The sequence below is a fragment of the Drosophila ananassae genome, chromosome 2R (genome assembly GCF_017639315.1).
Source record: "Drosophila ananassae strain 14024-0371.13 chromosome 2R, ASM1763931v2, whole genome shotgun sequence".
Lineage (NCBI taxonomy): Eukaryota > Metazoa > Arthropoda > Insecta > Diptera > Drosophilidae > Drosophila > Drosophila ananassae.
Window position 1 is genome coordinate 18,442,163 of NC_057928.1, and position 24,579 is coordinate 18,466,741.

Consider the following 24,579-nt stretch of genomic DNA (forward strand, 5'->3'; position numbering starts at 1 on the left):
CGTAGAGCTTACTGGGGGATGACGAATCTGTGCTTTGGTATTCCGAACTGCTGCTGTCCGTGGTGTTGAGCGTCTGGGCATAGGTCTTGGACAGACTCCTGGTGGAGGCGCAGCGTTGCAGGCGCTTCGATGAGCCAAAGAGCCGCAAACTGTGCCGCCGCTCCAAGCTGCGTGGCGTCGGAAATGATGCACTACGTCGCTTGGCCGCCCTTGGATAGATGATCTTGTCATTGGGATTGCCTATTAATCACGAATCAGAATAGGTAAATCGATGATGACATTGCAGATAGTGGAGAGATAGAGACTCACCTCCGCAGATCACATCCGCCAGATTCGTTTGGATGCACTGATGGGTGAGGTCGCCGTCCCGCTCCGTTGATATCTCGCCGTACAGCGAGTGCAGTGCCTCCGCATTGGACATGAGCATGGTGCGTGCCTCCAGTGGCACCACATCGTTGCCATGCTGCTGCTCCTCCTCCGTAAGTTGCCCGTAGCTGGCCAGGCTTCCGTTCAGCTGATGGTGATTGCTTCGTGGTCGGGATCGACTGCGTCGTCGTCTGGGGAAGAATAGGGTTTGGGTTTGAAAAGGATCATATCTTAGATGATTAGTTTACTCACTCTGGCGTAAAGATAAAATATCCTTTTGAGGTCTGGTAGATCTTCTGCTCCTGCATCAGCTGGGCGAGGGTGTCGTAGATGACCTCCGTCGCCGGGGTGGTCATATGGGGGAACCGGGTGCCCAGCTTGCCCCGCACATGCTCAATGGTGGCCGACTGACCCTCGGCGGTGAGGTCCATGATCACGTCGCACAGTGCCTCCGGCAGCGGGGTGAACTGCCCCTGAACCGTCGGCGTCACAATGCAATCGTCAATGTCTCCTGCAAGCGGATCAAGGAGAGGCACAGGGGGTTAGTACGGAGTGGTCGAAATGGTCTGGGCCCGCTTACATATATGGCTAATGTGGCTTAATCACCGGACGGACCGGTGCCCCCCTTTTTGGTCAACTAAACTTGCTCGCATTTTTTCCAGCGAACTCGCGAGACTGTCTGGCATTTTGGGTGGCCACCTGGGATGGGAGACTGCCTTGGCTCGATTGGCATTTTGGCCATGTTCGAGTGACGGGGTAATTAAACCACTCGAATTGAGTTTGGCTTTTGGTTTGTGAGTTTGTGGGTTGACCTCCCTGCCTCGAGGAGGTCATACAGAGAGTCTGTTGCCCCACAAGGGGGGGATACAATGGCGAAAAATAAGCCTCAAGTCCTAATTAAGTTTATATTTTCTTTACCATCAATTAATTGCAATTTTTTTATAATTATTCACAGCAATTTTATGGGGTGTTTTCCCCTTGTAGTTGCCACATCATCTGTGCACCATACCGTATATGGTAGCATCGTTCACGCGGCGTATACTTAATTAAAATACGCTCCCATCTGCCATCTGCCATCGGGCAGCAAAATCAAAACAATGAGTAGCGATGCTGCCGCACACCTTGCCAGCTTGCCGCATCGTGCCCGTAAATTAAACGCGCCTCCACAAACGCTTCCTACTTGCAACTTAACCTCTAAAAAAAAAGTGGCAACTAAAAAAAAATGAAACAAGCAACGCCCCCGAAGCAAGTGTCTAGTAGTGGCATGCCTCAAAATTGCAATAATAAACAGACGGGAGACAATGACAAAGGAGGAAGAGACTGTGGGGGAGGCAGGGGGCAGGAGGCAGGAGGAGGAGGCACTGCAAAATCAGACCAAGTGTGTGACGACCTCCGTTTCGGCCGGGCCAAGAGATTCAGGCAACGCGACGGCAAGCCTCTCGGTCACAAACGTCCTTGCGGCAGTTGCATAATCATTTTTCAAGTTTTCACTTTCCGTTGCAGCTTGCGGCTTTGCATTTGCACTTCAAAAAATTATTTTTTTTTAAAATAATATATTTTAAGATTTTTAACTCAAATTTAATATTTTTAAGGGGGATTTTTAAGTATTAAATTGTTCTGTAGATTGTTTTAATAGATTGCTTTTAATTTGATTTATTTTCTAAGTTGAACCTAGTCCATCTCCCTCTTAAATAAACAAGAGGCGCTACCGCATAATGTACGGATCTATTTTTAAACATTTCATGGCCTGAATTACTAGATACATCCGTTTTCTTAAGAATAGAATGATATAAAGTGGCTTATAGCTTCATAAAACTAAATAAACTTTTATATTAATATAAAATTTATTTAAAAATCAATAAATATCTTAGGAAACCCCCTAAATTTCGTCCTGTGCAACCTCTACCCGGCAGCAATTTTCGCCAACGCCGGCAGCCAAAAAGACACAAAATAATAAATGCCATGTGGGATGCTCCGTCGTCAAGGACAATTAGCGGCAGTAGACAACGCAGCTTGCAACTTGCTGGTTGTTGTTTGAAATTTAAAATTTTTGCAGCTCGAAGCTTACAGCTTGCAGCATGAAGCATGCATCTTGTAGATTGTGGACCGTGTGGCATAGTGGGCTTAAAAAAAACAGTCGCCAGAAATCCGCCTTTCCCTCTCTCTCGCACTTTCACATCGCAAATTTGTTGAGCGATTAATCTTTGGGCTTCATTTGAGTGGCGTCAGTTGGAGCTGCACTCAATCTCCATCTGGTCTTGCCTCCACTTAATGCCACACCACACAGCACTAGCACTACACACCCTTTTGGTTGCCTTTGGTGGGGCGATTTATTTGCCTTGGCTTATCATCTGGCACACTCGCCTCTTTATTATATATTTTCCATTTGATTTCGCCACTCCGGCATTTGCCATTCGAGCCATTCGAGCCATTCGGGGCTGTTTGGCAGCAACGCCCTGCTCGTAAATTTGCCAGTGCAGTAGCCAAATTGGGGCTAGATAAACAAATATGAAAGATGGCCGGCAAACACAAATATATATGTATGTGGTGTGGCAACTGCACTCTGCCCCTCTTGTGGGGCAAGCAGATGGCGCGAGTCATTCAAAATCGAAATGTGGGCATTTGGCACTGAACTCGGTTGCCAATTCAGACTCCGAAGGCTGTATGGGAAGGTCAGGGCTTTATGGTATAACTCGGGTATGAGTTTACATAAAAATAATATGTGCTTTGGAAACAGAGTCAACAAATAAAAATGTTTGGAGGAAATTTAATTGAAAACTAAATGGAGATTTTGTGTTTTTTTTATTTGCTTATGAAGTAAATATTTAAGGTTCTTCATTGACGGGGATTTAAGAGGAATTGAGTTTTAAGAGAAGTCTTAAAAGTCTGTCAATAAAAGTTAAACTTTTAGTTTTGAATTACATTTTAGGGGATTTAATAGATTATTATTATTTCACATTTTAGAGATATCTATTTTATTAAAAACATTGACCTGACTCCAGTATTAGATTCCTAATTTCATTAAAAAGTCCAATGGGTTAATATATTTAAATTGAAAATGGTCTCTATGTACTCAATATTTAAATGAGATTCGTTTTAAAATTGTTAAAAATCTTCAAAACTTTTTACAGAACAAGTTTCCGTCTTTAAATGCATCAAGAAATGTCCTTTTTAATAGAAAGTACTTATGTATAAGATCCTGCAACTAAAAGTATGTGTGTTTTGTCGAGTCGAGCTCTAAGGAAATCAGAAATCCAGTTTCAAGTGCTTGATTTATAGGGATTGTCTCATTAATCCCTCATTAATATCTCATTAATTGATACTTGAAGGGAAATTTAAAGTAGAAAACCATTAAAATATTATAAAATTTTTAAGGATAAATCTTGAAAAACATAACTAATAGTTTCTTAATTAATGTCAAAATACGCCTTTTTCAAACCACCACCTGAGCTTGATTTATTGAGTTTCATATTCGAATTGACTTGTCTAAGCTATTTGTAACAATATCTCAGAAAAGACATGATGTTGGATTAACAAACATACACCCTACTCCCACATGTCCCCATAACGTCGGCCCAAGATCAAGGCCCCATCCCACCCCTTAGAAAATGCCACAGCCCCTCGAGCACGTGCAACCCACTTTCATCCACCACATCCTCTGATATCCGACATCCGACATCCTCTATCCTCCAGCCTCTATCCTCCATCCTCCAAGAGGGGCAGTGATGTTTGCAATTTGTTCGGCTTATCCGTGGGCTGGATACGCCGGGGGGCGTTAACACCCCGTTGCAATTAAAATTAATAAACGAATCGAAAGGCAAACTCGTGACGCCCCCACTACGGCTAGCAACACACTGGCATTATCAATTGGCATTTCGTTTTGATTTCCCAATGCATTTCTCCCGATTTTCGGGCTTTATCGTTTAAGGAAGTGTTAATTTATTTGCTCCTCTCTTTCGGTCTGGGGGCCTCGGGGTTCCAAAAAGCGAAAACAAAGCTGGTATAACTTTTGCTGGACCTGGACCGGGGGTATAAATAGTAATAAATTGCCATCGATAGCCAAAAATTATTGATTATTTCGAAATGGACAGCGTTAAGAGTTTATGAAGCTCGTCCATTGTGGTTGCTGTTGCTGCTGCTGCTGCTTTGGCATCGCTGGCGGTTATGAGATCAAACAAAATCCCCCCCAAAAAAATCGAAAAAAAATTAAACTAAACGCGAAAATGTGCCAACAACACGATAGGCTCACAAGATTTCCCCTTTTTCCAGTTTTTTTTTCTAATAATAAGAGACAGCAGCAACCAAAAAAACAAAAAAACGAGAAAAAATCATACATCAAGATTATTGTTACTCGCGGCAATTGCATCACAGTAATGGGCTGCAAAAAAAGTAACAAAAATAACAAAATAACACACACACACACAACACACATACAGAGTAACAAAAAAAAAAAACCAAAGCATCGGAATAAAAAATGGAAATCGCAAGAAACATTTTTCATTTGCATAAAAATTCATGGCAACTACAAGCGCTAAAAATGTTTGCCGCATGTTTCTGCCCCACGGGCAATTGGGGAGCAGAAGGAGAAGGGTGAGGGGACGGAGGGTGGTGGTATGCAGATGCTGGGGGAGGGTGGGTGGTGGTCCAAGCCTTCAGTGGGAGGCAGTTGAAAACAACCTTCAAGCTACAAAAAACACTTGACTCCGAAAGCCAGGCTTTGGATTACAATCCGGGATGCAGAAAACACAGAAAAATATTTATAGTTTTTATTATTGAAATATAAAGGTTTAGGACTATAGTTTAGTTATTTTTTTGTTAAATTATTAAATTTGTAATTAAGGAATTTTAGTTTGTAGTTATAGAAAAGTTTCTATCTCTTCTAAGCGATTTCTTTTGAAGATCATAAGTAGAATAAGAAGTTCTTTTATAGGTTTTATTAGAAATCTAAGGATGTTCTTTATTAATTCAAGAAATAGATTATTTATTCTTGGATTTAACTATAATAAAATTATAATGCTTTTATTTATGGAGCTCTAATTCATAGGCATTTATAGAACATTTTTAAGCATAAGGGATCATACGAGAAATTATCTATAAGCTTGCAATGTGAGTTCTATAAGAATTCTAACTTAGTCTTCCAGTCTTCATCTTTATTTAGAAACTTTATTAACTTATTACGTTAAAAACAACCTTAAAAAAAAATACAAATTAATTCCTTCAACCTAAACACCTAATTTTTAGACACATCCTAGCCCCCTTTTTTTCCTCTGCATAACTTCATATCTGAGGCCTTAGTCCGTCGCGTTGACGGCGCTTTGGTTTGATTGAACACAAGGATATGTGTCTGCCGGCCATAACAACAACAGAAACAATAATAATAACAATAACATAAAGCAAAGCTCAGGCAACATCGGCAACTAGCAACTGGCAGCCAGCAACTTGCAACAACAGCGACAATGGCAACGTCCACAATTTAAAACCAAAACGCAACACTTTCACTCTACTTAAGACGGATGAAGCTGCAGCAAAACGGGGGCGGGGCTCTAAAGGGGTGGGGCAAGGGGGGCAAAAGGGGTGGTGGCCAAGAGGTAAGGACGGCAGGTTGCCTTTGAGACACCATCTAAAGCGTCGGTGGGAAAATCGCGGCAATCGTTTTCACGTCTTTTTCATATTTATTATCATTTGCAAGTCTCGTTTCGCTTCAAGTCTGGCCCCCGACTCTGGCTCAGTATTTTGTATTTATTTTTTTTTTGGCCAAAATGCAGATGAAGCCAAACGGCCAGAAAGCCAGAGCCAGAGCCAGAGCTTTTCCAGCTCCAGGCTGGAGTTTGTCATCTGGGACAGAGTCCGTGTCTTTCGTTTTCACTTGGCAATTAATCAATCAGTTTACCGCCGGATGGGGGAGTCGGATTTCTTTCCAAAAGGAACCAGAGAAGCCATGGCTCTCGGCTGAAACTCGGTAGGTAGTGAGTTAAATCGCTTTTATTGAGATTTAATCGCAAAGAAAGCCATAAATTGAGGTTCAGTAAACTTGGCTACCAAAAGAAATCAAGGGAAGTACTAGTGTTACTTATAGATATTTATTATCTAATAAACTTTTTTATTATTATGACTTAAAAAAGGCGGGAAGTACTATTTAACACTTTCTATAAAAACAAAAAATGTATATTTTAAAGCCTGTGAGTTTAAGTATTTAGTTATTTACTTTTTTTAATAGTTTCTGCCTCTAAGTTTCAGAAACTTTGGATAAAAGTAAAGTAGTTTCTTTTGAAAATCTCTTCCATCAAATGCTCTTTTTTTGTCGTTTTCCGCCCGGATTGCACTTTTTACATAAGAAGCTCGACCTGCCACCTCCTGGCCCACTTCACCCCACTCCCCCACCACCCCCTCGCTGGCATTTCCACATCCCCTTGCCACATATAGAGCACTCCACAAAAAAAAAAAATGTCTGGCGGCCAAACGAAGGCAATCACGATTTTGTGTCTAAAACGTTTTTTGCGCGTTTTCAATTTCCCATTTTTGGTTTTCTTTCCAGCTCTGCAGCTCTCCAGGTTCCTGGTATCAGAGGGGTATCGGGAAATGGGTGGGGGAGTGGGCCGAGTGGGCCAACTGGAGGAGAAAAGGCCACGCAGATCGGTGGAGAGAAAAGGAGCTGCCCTGGCGCTTGTTGCGTTCAACGAGGCGACGCTAATTGTTTCCGTCTGTTAATAAAAATATTTCAGATCAGTAACAAATTGAAAACAAGGAGGCGGCAGGAGGCGGTCGGCGGTTGGCGGCAGTGGCAGTGGCTGCTGTTTATGCAACGCCTCACGAAATGCAAATTGACATTTACGTGGTTGCAACACCAACAAAATGCCAGACAGTCGGACATTGGGCCACTAGCTTTTTCTCAGTCTTAGCCTGGCAAATAAGGAGCAACACGACGTGGCCAAGATACAAAAAAAAAAAAAAAATAGAAAATAAAACTAAACAAAAAATTGTTGGCGACACTTTTTGCTGCCTGCCGGAGTGGCTCTTGCTTGGTGTGTTAAAGGTCAATGAGTCTGGGGTTAGTGGACCTGAACCTGGGAGCCTGCCAAGAGCTTATGCCTCCTTGTTGTGCAATGGAAGTCCGAGATGATGGGATAATGTCATAGCTATAGAATCGTGTCGGATTTGGCTAAATTGCCAGCCATTTTTGGTGCGTGGAGTTGTCTCCTCGGCAAGTAACTACATATTTCTCTGGGATAGCAATTCCAGAGAACACTTTCCCGGTCAACGAGGGGGGGGCGGCTGGGTGACTTCAAAGTCTGTGAAGCGCAACCAAGAGCTTAAATCAAATGGGTTGACCTCATTAACCGAATGGGAAGACGGCTGGAAAATGGCAATCAGTGTGGGCAAAAGAATTAAGCCGAGAAGGAGAACAATAAAATTACAATAATCGCTTCAAAGGGTGTGCGAGTGTGGGGTGTGAGTGTTGGGGGCGTCGTCTGTGTCAGGGGTGATGAGACCGAGGAGGAGCTGGTGCTGCTCAAGCGACCATGATGATGGTGATGAACTTGCAAAAGACAACCTCCAATGACAATGACTCTTGTATCAGTCTTCTTTTTTTCTTACATTTTTTTGGCAAGCTTGGTTACGCTTTAGAGAATTTCTCTCATACCCTTTTGGGGGAAACCTTTAAGGTTTGTTAACCTTTCAAGAAATTGGCCGAAAAGCTTAACGGTGTAGTGAGAAATTTTTAGTTAGGGAACTAAAGAAATTATAGTATGGGAAAGAATTCAATGAAAGGTCTAAAGAGCCTATAGTTATAGTAAAAAATATTACGAATCTCATAGTTTAAAAAGAGAATCTAGAGACTTCCTAGAGGGTCAAGGCTATTTTAAATATTTGTTCCATTCCATCATAAATATTTTCTTTGCCCACCAATAACCTTAAAAAATAGCCAAACAATGCAAAGGTTGCTGTTTTCGCATTTGCATGTTGCAGCAATGACAATATTTGTCTGAAACTCGATTTTCGCAACATGTACTCTGTGACTGGCTGCTGCTGCTGCTGTTGACTTGGCTGATTTCTACCGATTAACGATTTGTTAATGGCTCGAATATTAAGTTACAATTATCTGACGTACGGCCATCGATGGAGGCCTCATCTCACCACCGACTGTCATGGCCACATTTCACCTTCAGCAAAAGCCAGAGCTGAAGTTGAAGCCGGAGCCTGAGCCTGAGACGAGAAATCGTGATGAAATTGATTTGCGGCTCTTTCTGCAATACAGTCCATCTCTTTCGGAAAATCAGACGCCTCTCGCTCTATCTGGAAAACTGCATAATTTTCTCGCTTTCCAGCTATTTTGCATTTTCCATTTGTCTGTCTTGGCGCTTCTCTGGCGCTTCCACTGTCAAATTGGCAAGCGGCAAGCTTCGGCATTTTCCTCTGATTTTTCCTCAATTTTTCCATCCATTTTCATAGTCAGCCCCCATCCCTCTTCTACCACCGCCCACTGGAAAAGCTGCAATCTTAGTTCGGCTCTTTAGCACGAAACTGAATTTAATTTGCTTTTCAGTTTCTGCAATTCGTTACTTTATCTTTTCATTTATTTGGCATGTTTGTTGTCTAATTGAGCGAGAAATTGCCGTTGATTGATTGTTTTTGCATGCAATGTGTTATTTGTTATATGTTTACTTGCTTTTGTTGCAAGACTTGCTTTTATTTCCCCACTTTGCAACACCCCACCGTTAAATGCAATTCGATTAAGTTGCCAACAATTGGCAACAGCTAACGGAATTATGACCCATTCTGCTTGTATTTTATAGATATTTTCTTTACTTTTTGGCTCTAAAAAATGAAATAGATTTGTCATAGAGTTTATTGGCAAAAAGAAAGCACTAAAGTATTATCTGTGACTTGTGTCAAAACTCAACAGTTGTTCAAGCATTTTGGAAAGGCTGTGAAATGGCTTTAAATGGCCATGTTTACACTTGAATTTAATGCATATTGCCAATTCCCCTGCCGACAGTCTGCGAAATTATTATTATTCAAAATGACAGAATGTCGAAAGTCCGCTTAATGATGAAATATTGCCCAGACCAGACAGAGGCTTTGGCGGCAGAGTAATCGATTAATAAATAATAGTTGAAGAGCGTTTAAAAGCAGAAAATTTCAATGAATGTCCATATTTAAGAGAGCTGTTATTTAAGGCTTAAAAGTTAAATAACATGGATTTCAGACCTCTTTGTTTTAAAGTATCTATTTTGAGCCTTAATTTATAAGCCAATATTACCAATATTATCGATTAAAATCGATATTTATAAAAGCAGGCGCTTAAAACTTTTTTTTGATATTGTTTAATCATTCTAAGGCCTAAGAAATATCTGTTAGATCATCTATTTAATGATTTATGTAATTGATAAATATCGAACAGGGCTATTTTACAATATTATCTCATAATAAGCTCCTCTTTTTGGGCCTTAAAAGACATGTTTCTAATAAGAGTATCTATCTAAGTTTAAAATATTGGTATAATCAATAACGAGAGCTTCTAGTTAAGGCTTAAGAAGTCTTTACGTATTTTAAACAAAACCCTATTTATGTTATAAGCCATTATTAAACACCCCTTCTTAGACCTAAAAAACCTATGTTAGAGTATCTATTGTGGCATTATCCGTCCTGTCTTGTTGGCAAATGGAATTGTCATGTTTATGGTAATTAACAGTTAATGGGTTCTGCGCCATTGCATCTGTTAATTGGCAAACACAAAGTGCATTCTGCATTGGCCACACACTCGTGGATTCTGCACTTTTGCAGTTGCAACTTCCAACTTGCAACTTGCAACTGGCAGTCTACATTGTCTGTCTGACTGAGAGCTCTTTGTTTGGTCAGCAGCAATATTTCCTCAATTGAATTTCTCATGGATGCATGAACCGATGGACTGGAATGGAGAGCGCGGAGACAGAGAAAATAATATATATTGCCCCGAGTGGTGGCCACAAATCGCAGCTTATTAATTTTCAGATAAAAAAGTTAGCCAAAGGCCGACGTTTCCACAACCTCAACGATCTCCGCCTGGTCGGTCATTTATCAATTCACGGACTGGCCGGCAAATGATTTTTTTTTGTTTTTTTTTTACTTTATGGGCCCCCGCTTGCCAGTGGAAGTGTGAAAAAGAAAAGGGGAAAAGGTGGCAGTGGAAATGGATAGTGGAGGGACATGGGAGGTACTTGGGAGGTGGTAGCACAGGGGCAGCATCGTATTAACTGCACAGGTGTCCACTTAATTGACAGCTAACGAGGCACCGAGGAGACCAGTGACCAAAAACGATAGACCCGCGGACCAACGAGGCCAGACACATCAATATTTGATGAAGTGCACGTCGCACCGATTACACAGAAAATACAAAATATTGGCTCTACATAGTAGGTCTTGTATATAATAACTACAATTCTAAGAGACTCTAAATAATAGGGATTATAAGTACTCCATATCCTAGTACCCAAGAGAGAGTCTATATAATGAGTTACTAAACAAGTACAATTGAAATAATACACTTTAAAACCAATCCCAAACTATAGGATAGTTGTATAAAATATTACCTATTTTATTAATTTTTTTTTAAGGGAAAAAGTCTTTCTTCTGAGCAAAGATGTATCAAAACTATACTTATTTTTTGCATCACACTTTCTAAGGCTCAAAGCACTCAATATCTTGGCGGCACTCGCAGGTGCTTCCTGGCGCACACAGGACAATAGAGAAGAGGCTCGCCTGGGTCGACACCCTTGGCGTGAAGATTGTAGCTCGCCTGGGAGCCGAGCAGAATGGGTTTCCTGTAGAAAGAGTCCTTGTAGGAGTAGCGAGTCTGCGAGGACTTGTCCCTGGTGGCTATCAGAGTTTGGACGCTTTCGTTGACCTGGAGATCTGTCACCTTAGCGGGCTTCTTCTCTTTGAGTTCCAGTTCCTCCTCTGACTCCAGACCGAATCCATCGCCCAAGTCCTGGCGCGACGGACAGCCACTCAAGAAGGACCTCAAGGGCTCCAGTTGATTTTTGCCACCCGTTTGACGATCGTGTGCCATCAGACTCATGGGCGACGGAAATCGCTGGCAGCTGCCCCGGAGGCGATCGATCTTCAGCTTGTCCTCCAGCTCCCGCTGAGCCATCGCCAGGATGCACCAGATGGAGGCCTGGCCAGCTGCCCCGGACCGCTGGTTGTACTTCCGCTGCTCCTCGTACATGATGAACCTCAGCTGCTGGAGCTGCTTCCATCGCTCGAAGTCGGATCTGCGCTCCTCCAGGGCCTTCTCCTTCTGTTTGACGATCTGGAGCTGGTGGTTGAGCTCCTGCTGGGTCATGTTCTCCACCTCCAGCGGCGTCAGCAGCAGACGTTGCGACCAAAACAGTATCCGACGGGTTGCCAGCTCGCGCTGCTTCAGGCCCCGCGAATTCAGTTCGCAGTCCTCGTCAAATCGGTCAGCCATTCTCCTCCTCCCTTTCCTTCCTTACAGCCCAGAAATTTTGTTCATTTTCCCCAAACTGGAAGCCTAACCCTAAGTTTGCTATAATCCGAAATCGAAACTCACCCACTGAGCTGATCACATAGGTGGCCGGCGGCTTCAGGACACTCCGGGCGAAGGCTCCTCGTAGGACCTCCAGGGCGCAGGGTTCCGCTGTAACCAGTAGCATTCCAGGAGCCACATGTCCGGCGTATTTGAGGGCTCTAGTGGCGGCTGTCAGAGGTCCATTCCACCAGCATTGTGCATTGGCAGCCAGGAAGTTCTGTAAGTAAGAGATGAGAGGAGGTCAGACTTCAGTTTTCAAAGCAAAATAATACATTCCAGTCCGGATGTTATCCAGCCCCATTTAATCTAGTTAATGCCCCCGAAATTAGCATCCCTTGAAAGGAAACCCCAACAACCTACTCAGTAGGTCGACCTATCCAGTGATTTCCATTGGGAGTCGGCATCTCATCAGCTAATTGACAAATTGCAGAGCAGTGAGTGGCATAATTGGCGTGGCAGTCGGGCTTAAAGAGCTATCCATCTGTGGGCGGTGCAGGCTGTGCCGCTGAAACCAAAACTGAGGCTGCAACCTGATGGCTGGCAACCATCAATTAGCCAAAGCGGATCGCTGCCACGCCCCCAACAGCCACATAGCCACACAGCCACACACAAAAAGATTAAAGAGATGGGGTGGCGCCACACAAAAAACAGAAAAAGCCGCTGCCTCATTGTATCTCGGATGTAAATGCAGTTCATGTGAATTTTTTTTTGGGCTACCAAAAACCGAAACCGCACCGAATCGAAATCCTTAACACGTTCTGGTCAAAAGGTTTACGGGGAAATGGCAAGAAAAAGCAGAGAAACGTTGAAGTGGAAGGAGGGCGGATTAAAGTGGTGACTGGGGCAGCAAATAAATGTCCAATTTGTGCAGTGACAGGAACACTTGAGGCACGTTTTTGATGTAAACACGGACAAAAAGGGTCGAGAGTCACAACAAAACCCCACGGACCCATGGACAATGCAACCCGGGAACTCCGATTCAATGGAGGCGGTTTGGGAAATGGGAATTCAAAACCTAAAGTGCACTCGCAGTTGGAGTCGCAGAGCCAGAGATCGATGTAGCCGCCGGAGTTTCACGCTTTGTGGCTTTCTGTGTCGCTAATGAACATCATCCAGTTTGAGCGATTTGACCTTTTTGTCGATGGGAAGGAGCGGGAACGATCGCCCAGCCATTGTCCAGATATTGCCATTTCTTGTGGTCGGTCGGTCGGTCGGTCACTCCTCGTGGCTTGAATGTCGCCAGAGCCGTGGAATGTCTCTTATATAAGGTGGATGGACTCTCTCTGCAACCCCAACTCCAGGTCTATCTTCTCCATCTCCATCTCCTCCACCTAAAATCTCCATCTATGCATCTGTAAAAAAAAACCTAAGCCCACCTTCCGCCCGGGGCGGCTCAATTAATGCATGAGAAGGCGAAGAAATTAACTCGTCATTGCTTGCCCGTCAGCGACGGGCTTTGGCTGGAGCTGGAGCTTGGAGCTTGGAGCCGGGCTCTGGACTGTCACGCGCCGCCAGATGGCGCTCATTGTACACTTGGAGAAAAGTATGATAGGTTTCCAGGGTGTCAAGGAGCATAGTTACTACAGACTATAAAAATCCTTGAGACAAAACAAGAAATATTCCATCATTAAAGTAAAACTACTTAAAAATTTTTAAACAATTCTGTATATATTTAATGTTTTACAGAAAAAACTAAACAATTCGCTTTTAAGCATTCACTGTAAACTATAAACATAAGCACCATCTTAAGACTGTATTAGAGAAAGAAACTTTTTTTATTCGAAGAGTACCGGGTATCATTTCAATATTATAACCTCATTCAAGATGATGGATGTTATATTTCGTTTGAATAACCTTATAAACAAGGTTGTGTTTTAAAAATATATTAAGTATATAATGCATTAATCATAAATATAATGTTTCTAATAAATCATTAAAGCTCTAACTTGCAAGAAGATGAATTTTTAATGATGATTGTATCATATATCATAGCCCTTATTATTCCTTATAAAAATTCTGCTTTAAAAAATATCTAAAAAAAAGAAGAATCTTCGATTTTTCTCTGTGCAGCTCATCCCCCTGCCCTTGCCATAATTATAGTGCTGCATCATGGCTAGACACGAGACAAAAATGCCAGAGACAATCATCAACAGCCTACTTACTATATGGAGGCTTTCCATCGATCAAATCAAAAGGGACTGACTGGGGGAACTGGGAGTTTGAGTCGCGGGGGCTCTGAGGTGTTGCTCGGTAACGTTTCTCGGAAGTAATGCAAAACTTTTAATAATCAAATCAAATGCTCACGCCGACCTGTGCCGTGTCGCGCGTATGAAAGTCATTTTCTCCTCGGGGCCGAGTTTGAAGTTTCGCTTTTTGGCTTTTGGCTGCTCTTGATGTCGTTTCATGTCTTGTCTATTTTTTGTTTAATTTTTTTTTTTTTATATTCGGGTGGCGGCTTTCGTTTTGGGACTTTTACTTAATTTCATGTAATAGAAAACTAAACAACAAAACTCCCACAAAAATAATGCTTAAAGACAAAACTATCACCGCGGAGTGGAGTTGTGGAATCGAGTCGAGTCGAGAGTGGCAGGAGGAGGCCTCATGTGGGGATTTAACTGTTTCTGTTGCTGCCGTGCTGCTGCAAGTCAAACTGCAACTGTTGCAAGTCTCTCGTGTGTGCCGCATAAAAAGATAATAACAATATACAAACAAATGCGCAGTCAGGCAGCCAGTAAGCCGGAGATTGCCAGCCACTGCGGACTTTGGAGCTTAATAGAGTTATGATGAAGTATAATAATCCTTGACCTTTCCACCAGCCAACATCAAGTTGGAGGCAGCAGCAGCCACAACTCTTAGGCACAAGTCAAAAACGTTTTCGTGTTTTTCCCTATTTTTGGGGGACCCTTCATTTGACTTTAAAAGCGGCATTTAATTCCGTAAACGAGAAGCAGCCAGGTCCGAAAATAAAATCGTTCCGCAGGTAGAGAGACAAGCATTTCTCCCACAGATCTACCCGAGATCATGGGAACCGTCAAGGTGACAGGGATTTATGCCAAAAGGCGGAGTACCATATTTTTCGATAGTGCAACCATAAATACGCATCTCTTAAGCTGCCGACTCGGGTCAGGTCGAGGTCGTATTTAATTTTGGGTTGTTTATCTTTTTCACTGTTTTTTTCTGTGGAGTCTACTAAATTGGAAACGCCCAAAGCGGGAGCTTAAAAGTTAAAACCCATTGAAACGTTTATGTTTTAATAACAGTTTGAAGAGCTATCTTTAAGTTTTGTAATAATTATGGGATTTAGAGATCTCTATACTTTATCTAAAAGCTCATTATACTCCCTAACAGTCTGAGAGATAAGTACTATTGGAGTTATGATCATGTTTATGCATTTGTAAGCCAATTAAGCTCAAACACATAAATGCAATTTCCAAATTATTTCCCTGCTTGTCACGTACTGTATCTAATCTTCCATTTCCCCTCGGACTAGAGTCAGAAGTATAATTATTTTTCTGCAGCTCTGTTGCAATTATTTCAGGCTTTCTCACGTCCCATAACTGGCAAGAGCTCCTTAGTTTTCCTTATCCCTGTCATCATGGTTTATTTTGTCTCTGGACTGGCCACGTCTAGGGGGTTGAGCCAAGTCCTGTCCGAGTCCATAAACTTAGCGCCTGTCGGAAGCGCCTTTGAGCATAAATACAGGACGAACAGCGTTCCAATCAATGCGGCTAGTCCTGATAAGGATACAAATTGCATGGCCATGGTCGAGGCAACGCCCACGTCCTCCACCCCTCCAGAACTCCACTTCTAAAAGCACCCCCCCCTCGGAAAGGAAACGGAATAAGATGTGCGGCTGACTGACTCGATTTGCACTGCACTTAAAATTCCAATTGGATTTGGCCAAAGGGGGTTGAGTGGGCGACCACTATCGAGGGTTGCCAGGATGCCAGGTTCAATGACCAGAAATCTAGTATTCACTCTTGGCTAAACATGCGATTTGTTTTATTAGTTTTCCTCGGGGCCGGGCATATAAAAACAACCGACAAGATATGGCCGGCAGATGTTGGCAAAAGTCCTGTCTGCCAGATCCCAGGGCCTGGACTGGATGTCCTGTGCCCCGGATATCTAACATGGCATCGCATCTGCAACTATTTCAACTTTTTGGCAGCCCATTGCGGTCGCTATTTTTGTTGCAATTAATAACGAAAAATATTTTGGTAACTTTCTGCTAAAAACTTGCTCATACTCGACCAGGAAAAACTTCTGCAATTGCTTCTAAAACTTTTCAAAAAGGAACTCAGGGGGAGAAATATGTTAAATGCTTTAGACCACAAGATAATCGTTTATCAAATAGATTTACTTCCGTTTCGGGGGAAAAACAGGTCATATTTTAAGAGTTTTGTGGAAGGAAAGCCAAACAACCTGTTCTACCTGAGGTATAAACAAGAACGGGGCGCCTGTAGATCTAGTTCTTGGGTTTCCAATGATTTATTTACATAAACACAGCTACGCCCCGGCTCCACAGCCACTATTTATTTGGATTTCAATACAAATAAATGGAAAACTATCAAGCTGTAACAATCAGCGCCTGTACTTTAAACCAAAGTGTGAAAAGTCTATTCGGGGGGCGCGGATAGAACGGAGGTGCCTGGGAACTGTGGGAACAATCAAGTCTGTTGCAGTCAGTTTTTTTCTCGTATTTTTATTTTAAACCTGCAGCACCTGCACCCTGTTCTGGCTTGATTTGTTGATGTCTTTTTTGTTTTCTGTTGGCTTTTGTATTTTGGCGTTGAAGCTTCGCTGGCACTTGCTGAAATGTCTGGCCCAATGAGGGGGAGGGCAGTCGGGGTCTATTTGGGGCCTTTGTACTTTGGCTCCGGTGTCTGTCATTCATCCTTTCTAGCAGCTAGTTACCCGTATCTGTGAGTGTGCCTGGCATTTGGCACGCAACTTATAGATACTCCTAGATAATGCCTAGCTCGTCATTCAATCAATCTGGCAAATCATGCAATATATAGTAAACTCTGGATCTCCAGAAGATACTTGCCCGCGAATTTTCGCCCAAACTGCCTGTCAAAAGTTACTAATGAGAATCGGATTGCAAATGGGGGGTATAGAGGTTTTCGCTTCAAGCCAACTTTTAATTGCCACCTTACAGTACAGCTTAATTTGCCTCAGTGTAATTCTGGGTAATTACTTTTCGAGCAAAATTGAATTTAAGTTTGTGAGTTACAGATGTAATGGCTTGAGAAATTCAATTTTCACGCGGAAATGTACTGTCCTATACTTAAACTTCATGGTTATTCATGGCTCTAAGATCTGATTACAAGTAGATGATAGATTAAGGTAATGACAATGATAGAATCAAGTACTATAAGTAGTACAAAAGTAATAGTTTATATTATAGAGTAAATAACGAACATACCTTCCTCCAAATCTCTCATATCTATGATTTCATAAAGAAGCAATATCAACGTAGGTCAAATTTATTGGATTGTTGTTTCCCCAACACCCCAAGAGCTGATGGGGCTGCCCAATAAACAACATCCCACTGACACGAAGCATAAAGATTGAACTACAAGTACGTGGCCCCATGTGTTGCTGGTTTTGTGTTATTTTGGATTTTCATTTCGGATGCCGCGCTTGTGCCGCAATCTCAGTCGCCTGGCGTGACCGAAAACAAATAAATAAAGGAGAAACGAGAGCTTCAACTTGAACTGAAGTTGTTGGCTGCCACTGGACACCGACCTTGTCCAGCGAAATTATGCAACGCGAGGCAAGGTGGAACAGGTGAGTGTAGCTGGAGCTGGAGCTGGAGCTGGTGGTGCCAGAGTACCAGAGGTAGTTGGGGCAAAGAGCAGCCAATAAATGATAGTCTGTCCAATGTTTGTCAATCAAATTAGTCGGCGGCGTTGATTGCAATCGAAATTAATGAAAAGCAATCATAAGGCGGCGCACGCCAACCAATTAAACTACGATAAAAAGTAAATTTGCGCTTAAACGGTTGCACCATCGATTCAATTTCATTAAATCCAATCAGACCAATTGAAGATGTGAGGCTGGGTGGCTGGAGCTATAGAGGGGTTAACAACAATTCAAATCGCTTTTTTCTATCTTTTCTTTCCCCGTTTGTGAGTGCCGCGTGCCGATAAATCAATTTACTTGCCCCGACTCTGGCTCTGGCTCTGGCTCCATTTCTCCCCACTCCCCCCCAGTGATTGCATGAAATTGTATTTGAAGAAACTCCAGAGTTCCGGAGCCATATGTCTTGTGGTATCCATGGGTACTAACCGATGATAGTTTCTGCCTGGGCCTTAATCGAGTAAGTTACTACTTGCGAGTAAAAAAACAACTGGATTTTAATCAGAAAACGGTTTCTTCGGAAAGCAACACTTACAAGGCATTCTTTATGATTAATTCTATTAAAAACAAGCAAGTCTCTTTGTTATAAATTAGGGATTCAGTCGCAAAAAATGCTTTGTTCTGCGAGTTACTCAAAAAATACTAAACAGAACGTGCGGGTAAAAAATATTAACATTAAAAGTTGAATAAGAGCTGTGCTTAAAAAGTGTTGTTAATGTGACTTTTATTTTTAATAAATTATAGACAAATAAACAATTTAATTTCAAGTGTGACAGTATCTTTATTTAAGATTTATAAGAAACATTACGCTTTCGTGAAACACATCATTTATAGTACCAAGTATATACCAAAATGCTTTCTTAAAATTCGCCATTTATCGTATGCAGCCATATGATCTCACTCTCAGAGTCTCATTGAAGAAAATATGATTTATGACTTTAATAAACCTGCGAAGGATACTGAATTGTATGTCATCTCAACCTTCCTTTCCCAATTGTTAAGTTTCGCGGCAACTCACCCGTTTACCTTCGTTCTACCAACTCGGATCAAAAACAATTCCGTTCCCAGGCTGACGTTAAACTTTCCATTTCCTCTTGATATTTTTTTCAGAGTCAGTTTAGTTATATTTTTTAAGAGGTTTTTATTTTTTATAGAGCCGGCTAGGAACGGCAGTTCTCAGGCTGGCAGAAAACTCCCGCGCTCTAGACATGACGCAATCAGTTCGCATCCGTTGAGCTATTTCAAAACTTGTTGCAGGCTTATTAATTTGGCTCTGCAGCTAAAAGCTAAAGCTGAAAGCTATAGTATAGACTGGAGCTGCACAACTGAAACTAAAACTGAAACAAGTTGATTTAGGTGAAGTCATTTGCGTGCAGCCAGACACTAAACACCACTGAACACTGAACAGAAAACAGAAATAGCAAAACAGTTCAGAGATCAGCCCCGGGGCTGCCCGGAGATCAGAGTTTCGAGTCAAAGTTGTTTGTTCGTTTGTTAATTTTTTCTGTTTTTTCCAGGCTTTGTTTTTTTGTTTTAGTTTTTTATTTGGTCGGCAAGCCCGAAGTCGACACGCCGCACGCCTGACAAATTTGCGCAAATAATAAAAACAGATTTTAAATGCCTGGAAATTGAGTCGGCCATTGGGGCCTTAAATCAGCTCCTCCTTCTGCACCTCCACCTCCACCCCAGTCGAACTGACATTTAGAGCTTTACTGGGAAATGGCAACGACTGGCCAACTTGGCGCTTAAATAGGAGAAACTTTATGGCTTTTGTCTGTTTGTTATATATTTAGAAATATGTTTTAACTCGGCTTTAATTATATTCATTGCCGGTCTTTATATGGCTGTTAGGAAAGTAACAAGAGTTTGGCTTTCCATAAAAGCCTCAAACACCTGCCAGGATCCTTAAAAGCTATGACTTAATTAAGGAAACTAGTGATGACGCTTTTTGGCAAATTAAAGCATTTTTTTCCCCACCCAGTTATACCTTTTTCATAGGCTCATTTGGTAATAATACAATTTATATATCCATTGTTATTCTTTAACCTTCTCAGAGTTATAAAAGTTTTTAAATTATGGCACGCCCTAAAACTTGGGCAACCGCACCGGAAACGCTTGCTCATTCGATATGCTCTATGGCTTCGAAGACCCGAAGAAGACCCGCCCTAGGGAAGACCCTACCTACCCGTTTCCTCCCTCGTAGCGCCAATCTACATAATTCACACTTCATTGAGCTGCCACTGGGGAAGATTGCTCTTCGAAATCGTATCCGAAATTTATGATAAAAGCCACGGCGAGTGGAATTCTTTCGGCTTTCCATTCATCAGTCGACAGTCAGCATTTAGCATTTCCCCATTCATGTTCTCGAATCTCTGTATTTTCACGCACTTTTCTCCATCTGCCCTACAATGGTCTTGGCCCCTAAGTTTTCAGGGCACGCCCTGGCTCTTATCTGGCCCGAATGTGGCACGTAATATTAATTAGCCCAGCTCGAACAGCACACACATCCGAGAGCTCATTCGAGTCGAGTCGAGTCAGTGGAGTAAAAAAGCGCTAAAATGAATGCCCGGCGATTGTCGCTGTAACTCATCCAACGGTCGGCGTTCAAGGGAATGTTTATGCGACACTTTTTAGTATGCAAAATGCAAACGGAATTGCAAAAAGACAAAACAACATAAAACAACGCAAACGAGAACAAAAGACATTCAGCCAATTGCGGCTCTGGCTTTTGAAGTATCATACTTTTTGGCAGGCAGACTCGCAATTAAATTGAAATTAGCCTGCATTGTGAGGGAATTAAGTGATTTTGTGTGTCGCAGAGAGGTGTTAATGGTGGGGAATTGCCTTTTCACAAACTATAAATAGATGTACCCTGTGGGGGGTACTACTAAAAGGGTAGATATCACCTTAGCCCATCTCTTCTAACATAAATTATGAAATATTTTTGTCAGAAAATCATCATTTTGTTAATGATTTCATCCAACTAATACCTGTTTCCTAAAACCTAATAGCTAATAGGTATCAACCGACTTAGGCCATTAGCACACAGCTTTTCCAATTTTTTGCTCATCATGTGCCACTATTTCAATTAACACTTCAAACTTGAACTTGTCCGGCCGGAATGACGTCATGTCGGCCTGTAATTTGTGCAACAAACAATGGCCAGAACAACAATTAAAATCAGCAACCGAAAAAGCGACAAAAATCTGAAAACATCGGAAGCATCAGCCGCAACAAAAGGACTGAGTTAATTTATTTAAAATTTAAATTTATTTTTTTGTGGCTACCAAACGAGTTTAAAAATGTGAGAAACTAAACTGCGATTGGGTGCCGAGATGGGTTCCATGAACCCATTAGTATTTCGGGGCAATATCTATGGGCCAGAAGCAACTTCCTGGCCAAAAACTTCGAAGACTCTGGCTTCTCTTCGAATGTCATCAATAACCGAAGGGGGGATAATAAAGAAAAGCACGGAAGCCCGGGCCAAAGTTGCAATTGTTGCAGTTGCAATGGTTGTTGCAAGTAGTGTCTGGGTCTAGTCTGGATGACGCCTTGGTACGGCACTCGGCTCAACCTGTGGGGGATTCGTTCCGTTTCGTTCCGAGTCATTTATTTTCATGGGAAGTGGCCGCGAATAAAGGAGTAGACCCAGCCAACCCATTCGAGCCACCCCAGCGACCTTGAGCGGGCGGTTGCACCCAATCGTCACCTCACGGCCTGCCAACTGCCCCTCATTCTTGCCTCGCCCTCTGAAAGTGCTTCTGCTCGAAACTCACGCACTTTTTGCAGTTCAAACTGGACAACCAGTTTGCAAACCAGTTTCCTTGCACATTAAAAGCAGAAGCGGGGGTCACACGGCAAGAAAAAGGTATAGAATTTATAAAATATTATCTCTTGTGGGCTAAAGTTGGCTAAAGTAGAATAAAACTTTTTTGTTTCAAAATCTCTTTTAAACTCTTATACTTTTATTCCAAAAGAAGTTTGTTTTTTGTCTTTTTCATTCTTTTAAACTTCTTAAATTACTTACTTTTCTACAAATTTGTTTAACAATTAAACTTTAAACCTAGAAAATCATGTTCCACAGTAGTTATTTTTTGTAGTATTTTTACTATTATCTCTGTCTAAGGCCTTCCAGGTAGGTGACGAACTGCATGAGACTACTATAGATAGCTGAAGAATTAAATATCTGCATTCTGCTTCCAATCTGAATAAATGAAACTCTTATTATAAGCAATTCAGTGATGTTAGTCACAATTTAAGCAATTTCTACTGCAAATAACTACTTAATTAGTCACAACACTTTTTAAAATCCTACCACAACACGAACATACTTCTCCTTCTTATTTCTCCCTCTGTAACACAATCGAAACTCACCTGAAATATCATATATCCCGAGTCGTACATCCAAAAGTCCTCGGGCGTGTGGCCGGGCTTGGTCAGCTGAATCGCGAGGCAGCGCTGCAAGATCAGACGGCAGCGCTGTGGACCACCGGGTGACTTGGTGCCCATTTCGTGGCAGTCTTCGTTTTTATTTTGCTGTTGTTGTTGTTGCTGTTGTTGTTGCTGCTGCTGTTGGTGTGCCTTTCGGTCGTTGTTCCTGGGCCTGGGCTTTGCCAGATTTTTTTTTATCGTCTAAAAATAACGCAAAGTCCCAAGAAAAGATTCGAGGCTTAAGGATCTCTGGCGTTCTGGCTGCCTTACAAGTGTATATGTGTTGTGGTGTATCTGTGTCTGTCTGTGTGTGTCTGGCAGTGTGCGGTGAGCTTCTCAAAGGTTCATTACATAGCGAGAGCGTCACTTTTAATGGTCAAAAGGCAACACACTGGTCAACGAAAACAAAAAAAAAGCGTCAAGACGGGAAGAACGCGATAAGAACAAAACCCGTATTCGCATCGAACTGTTTGCTGATGTTGTTGTTGTGGTTTTTTTTTTAAATTATATCTTTCTTTTGCTTTTCTGTCGACTACATTTTATTTTTGCACACTTTTTATGTCGGACTTTGTGGCCGTATTTTTTTTTATCGGGCTTGCTTGAACTTTTCAGCCGCACATTAACTTTAGCATTAACCCATCGGCAGTGGCAGTGGCAGCATCTCGAAATCAACTAAAATCAACGAAATCGACGCGACCGACGCGGCGCATGCGCAACAATTCACTCACAAGCACACACGAGGGGGGGATATCACTCATCCGCACAGTGTGCCTGTTATCCGCTGGAGAACCGAACCGCCCGAGCAACTCAAACAATCTGAGCGCTCGCATTCGCGGCGCCAGTCGGCTGACTCCAAACGCGCCCGAAACGCTCTCTCTCCCCCACTCTCTCGCGTTCTCCGTGCCTCTCACAAGAGACCTGCGCAAGTGGCATTTGGCAGCATTTTCGCAGCAGCGAGACTCTCCACTCGCGAACTTTTTGGGGCAGCAGTGGCGGCGGGGTGGTGGGTCGGTGGGTCCGAGGGAGGACCTGGAACGACAAACAACAACAAAGACGGTGAAGCGGCTTCAAAACCTTGATTATTAAATCAATTAGGTGTACCAAAAAAATAAAAAATTAAAAACTATAAAAATATATATGTATATAAAGCACACATAAAATCATAAACTGGAGTTAGGCGGTCTGAGATCGCTATCTTGTCGTCAGACAGTCTGAGAGACAAACGGGCTCTGCTCCTAATAACATCATCGCCGTCGTATCATTATCGTTAACTGTAAGCCATGTTTGGCAACTGTTTTTTTTTTTTTTTACTTAGCCAGACAGTAGGGCCTCGAAAATTAGAATTTTTGAAAGAGGGGATTCGATTGAGAAGTTTGAGAATGGGGTTTAATGGAACCAATAAAATGGTAATGATGGTTATGCCCCATTTCTTTCTATAAATTAAATTATAAATACAATTAATAAATCAATTTCAAAGTAGGTATATAGAGAGATAGATTTAATTAGATTATAGATATAAGTTAAATTACTTATAAATAATTTAGGATAATCTATATTATAAATAATCAGATAAAGGATTATCATGCACTATTTAATATTACATAAATACAAAGATGACACTATAGATATATGTAGATTTAAGAGTTACTGCCTGGAATAAAAAATATATATATTTCTTGAAAAAGCCTTTATTAACGAAACCCCACTGTATTTACATTTCGACTTAATATTTTTGCATTAACTCTCGACATTTTTGACCATTTCTGGTTGGTGTATTCAATCTTGGCTGGCAGTTCAGCAGCGCTGGGAAATGATTTCCTGTCCCAATTGCCGGATGTGCAAATTACTAAAAATGGGTTAATTAAAAACCATCTAGCCCTGATTTGATTTGGGCTAATGTAAACCTAATTCTTACACATTCCAGAAGGCTTCCTTTGTACTATAAATGGAGCGAATGCAAATACTGGGATGTAGGAAATGTCGAAACAGTCACTGCCATAATTGCGTATACGCCATGTGCGCCGACTGTCAATCACAATTCTAATGCTAATTCGTTCGCTTTCCGCATCTACTGTCCATATGCATTAAGTGTGGAAATGCGATGCATTTTGTGTGACTGTCCCTGCATTCGAATTTCGAGTCTTTATCTGTGCGTCAGTCAGTCGGAATTTGCATAAACAATTACGATTTAACCAAATTACGAGATAACTCGATTTTTATGGCCCTGACAAGCTATGGCGTTTCACCCGCTGAGATTTATTTTAATTTTTTTTTTTTTGTCTTGTTTTCCCGTAGCATTTGTGGCACATTCATCTTCCGAATTCGGTCAGAGCGCGCGCCACATCCATAACAGAAAGTTTTTGTGGGGGGGAAGACGAGATCACCGA

At 42.0% G+C, this 24,579-nt stretch overlaps 2 protein-coding genes across 2 annotated transcripts in view; both read right to left on the reverse strand.

Moving 5' to 3' along the window:
• The window catches only part of LOC6493063 (probable secreted beta-glucosidase adg3), a 57,234-nt gene that overhangs the window by 2,956 nt on the left and 29,699 nt on the right, over window positions 1-24,579 (reverse strand). Inside the window, exons 2-6 of the mRNA XM_001956938.4 lie at window positions 22,136-23,221; window positions 11,921-12,116; window positions 619-877; window positions 310-557; window positions 13-240 (exon numbers count right to left, since the gene is read on the reverse strand). Of these exons, the coding sequence (XP_001956974.1) occupies window positions 13-240; window positions 310-557; window positions 619-877; window positions 11,921-12,116; window positions 22,136-22,270 (1,066 nt within the window). The 5' untranslated portion in view covers window positions 22,271-23,221. The remainder of the gene's footprint in view (window positions 1-12; window positions 241-309; window positions 558-618; window positions 878-11,920; window positions 12,117-22,135; window positions 23,222-24,579) is intronic.
• LOC26515410 lies at window positions 10,888-11,920 on the reverse strand. The gene has a single exon (XM_014910241.3). It carries the CDS (start codon window positions 11,816-11,818, stop codon window positions 11,042-11,044), a length of 777 nt encoding a protein of 258 aa, XP_014765727.1. The 5' UTR covers window positions 11,819-11,920; the 3' UTR covers window positions 10,888-11,041.

Bases quoted from the DNA above. Each gene is read 5' to 3' on its own strand.
- LOC26515410 (XM_014910241.3), bottom strand. From the start codon at position 11,818: ATGGCTGACCGATTTGACGAGGACTGCGAACTGAATTCGCGGGGCCTG.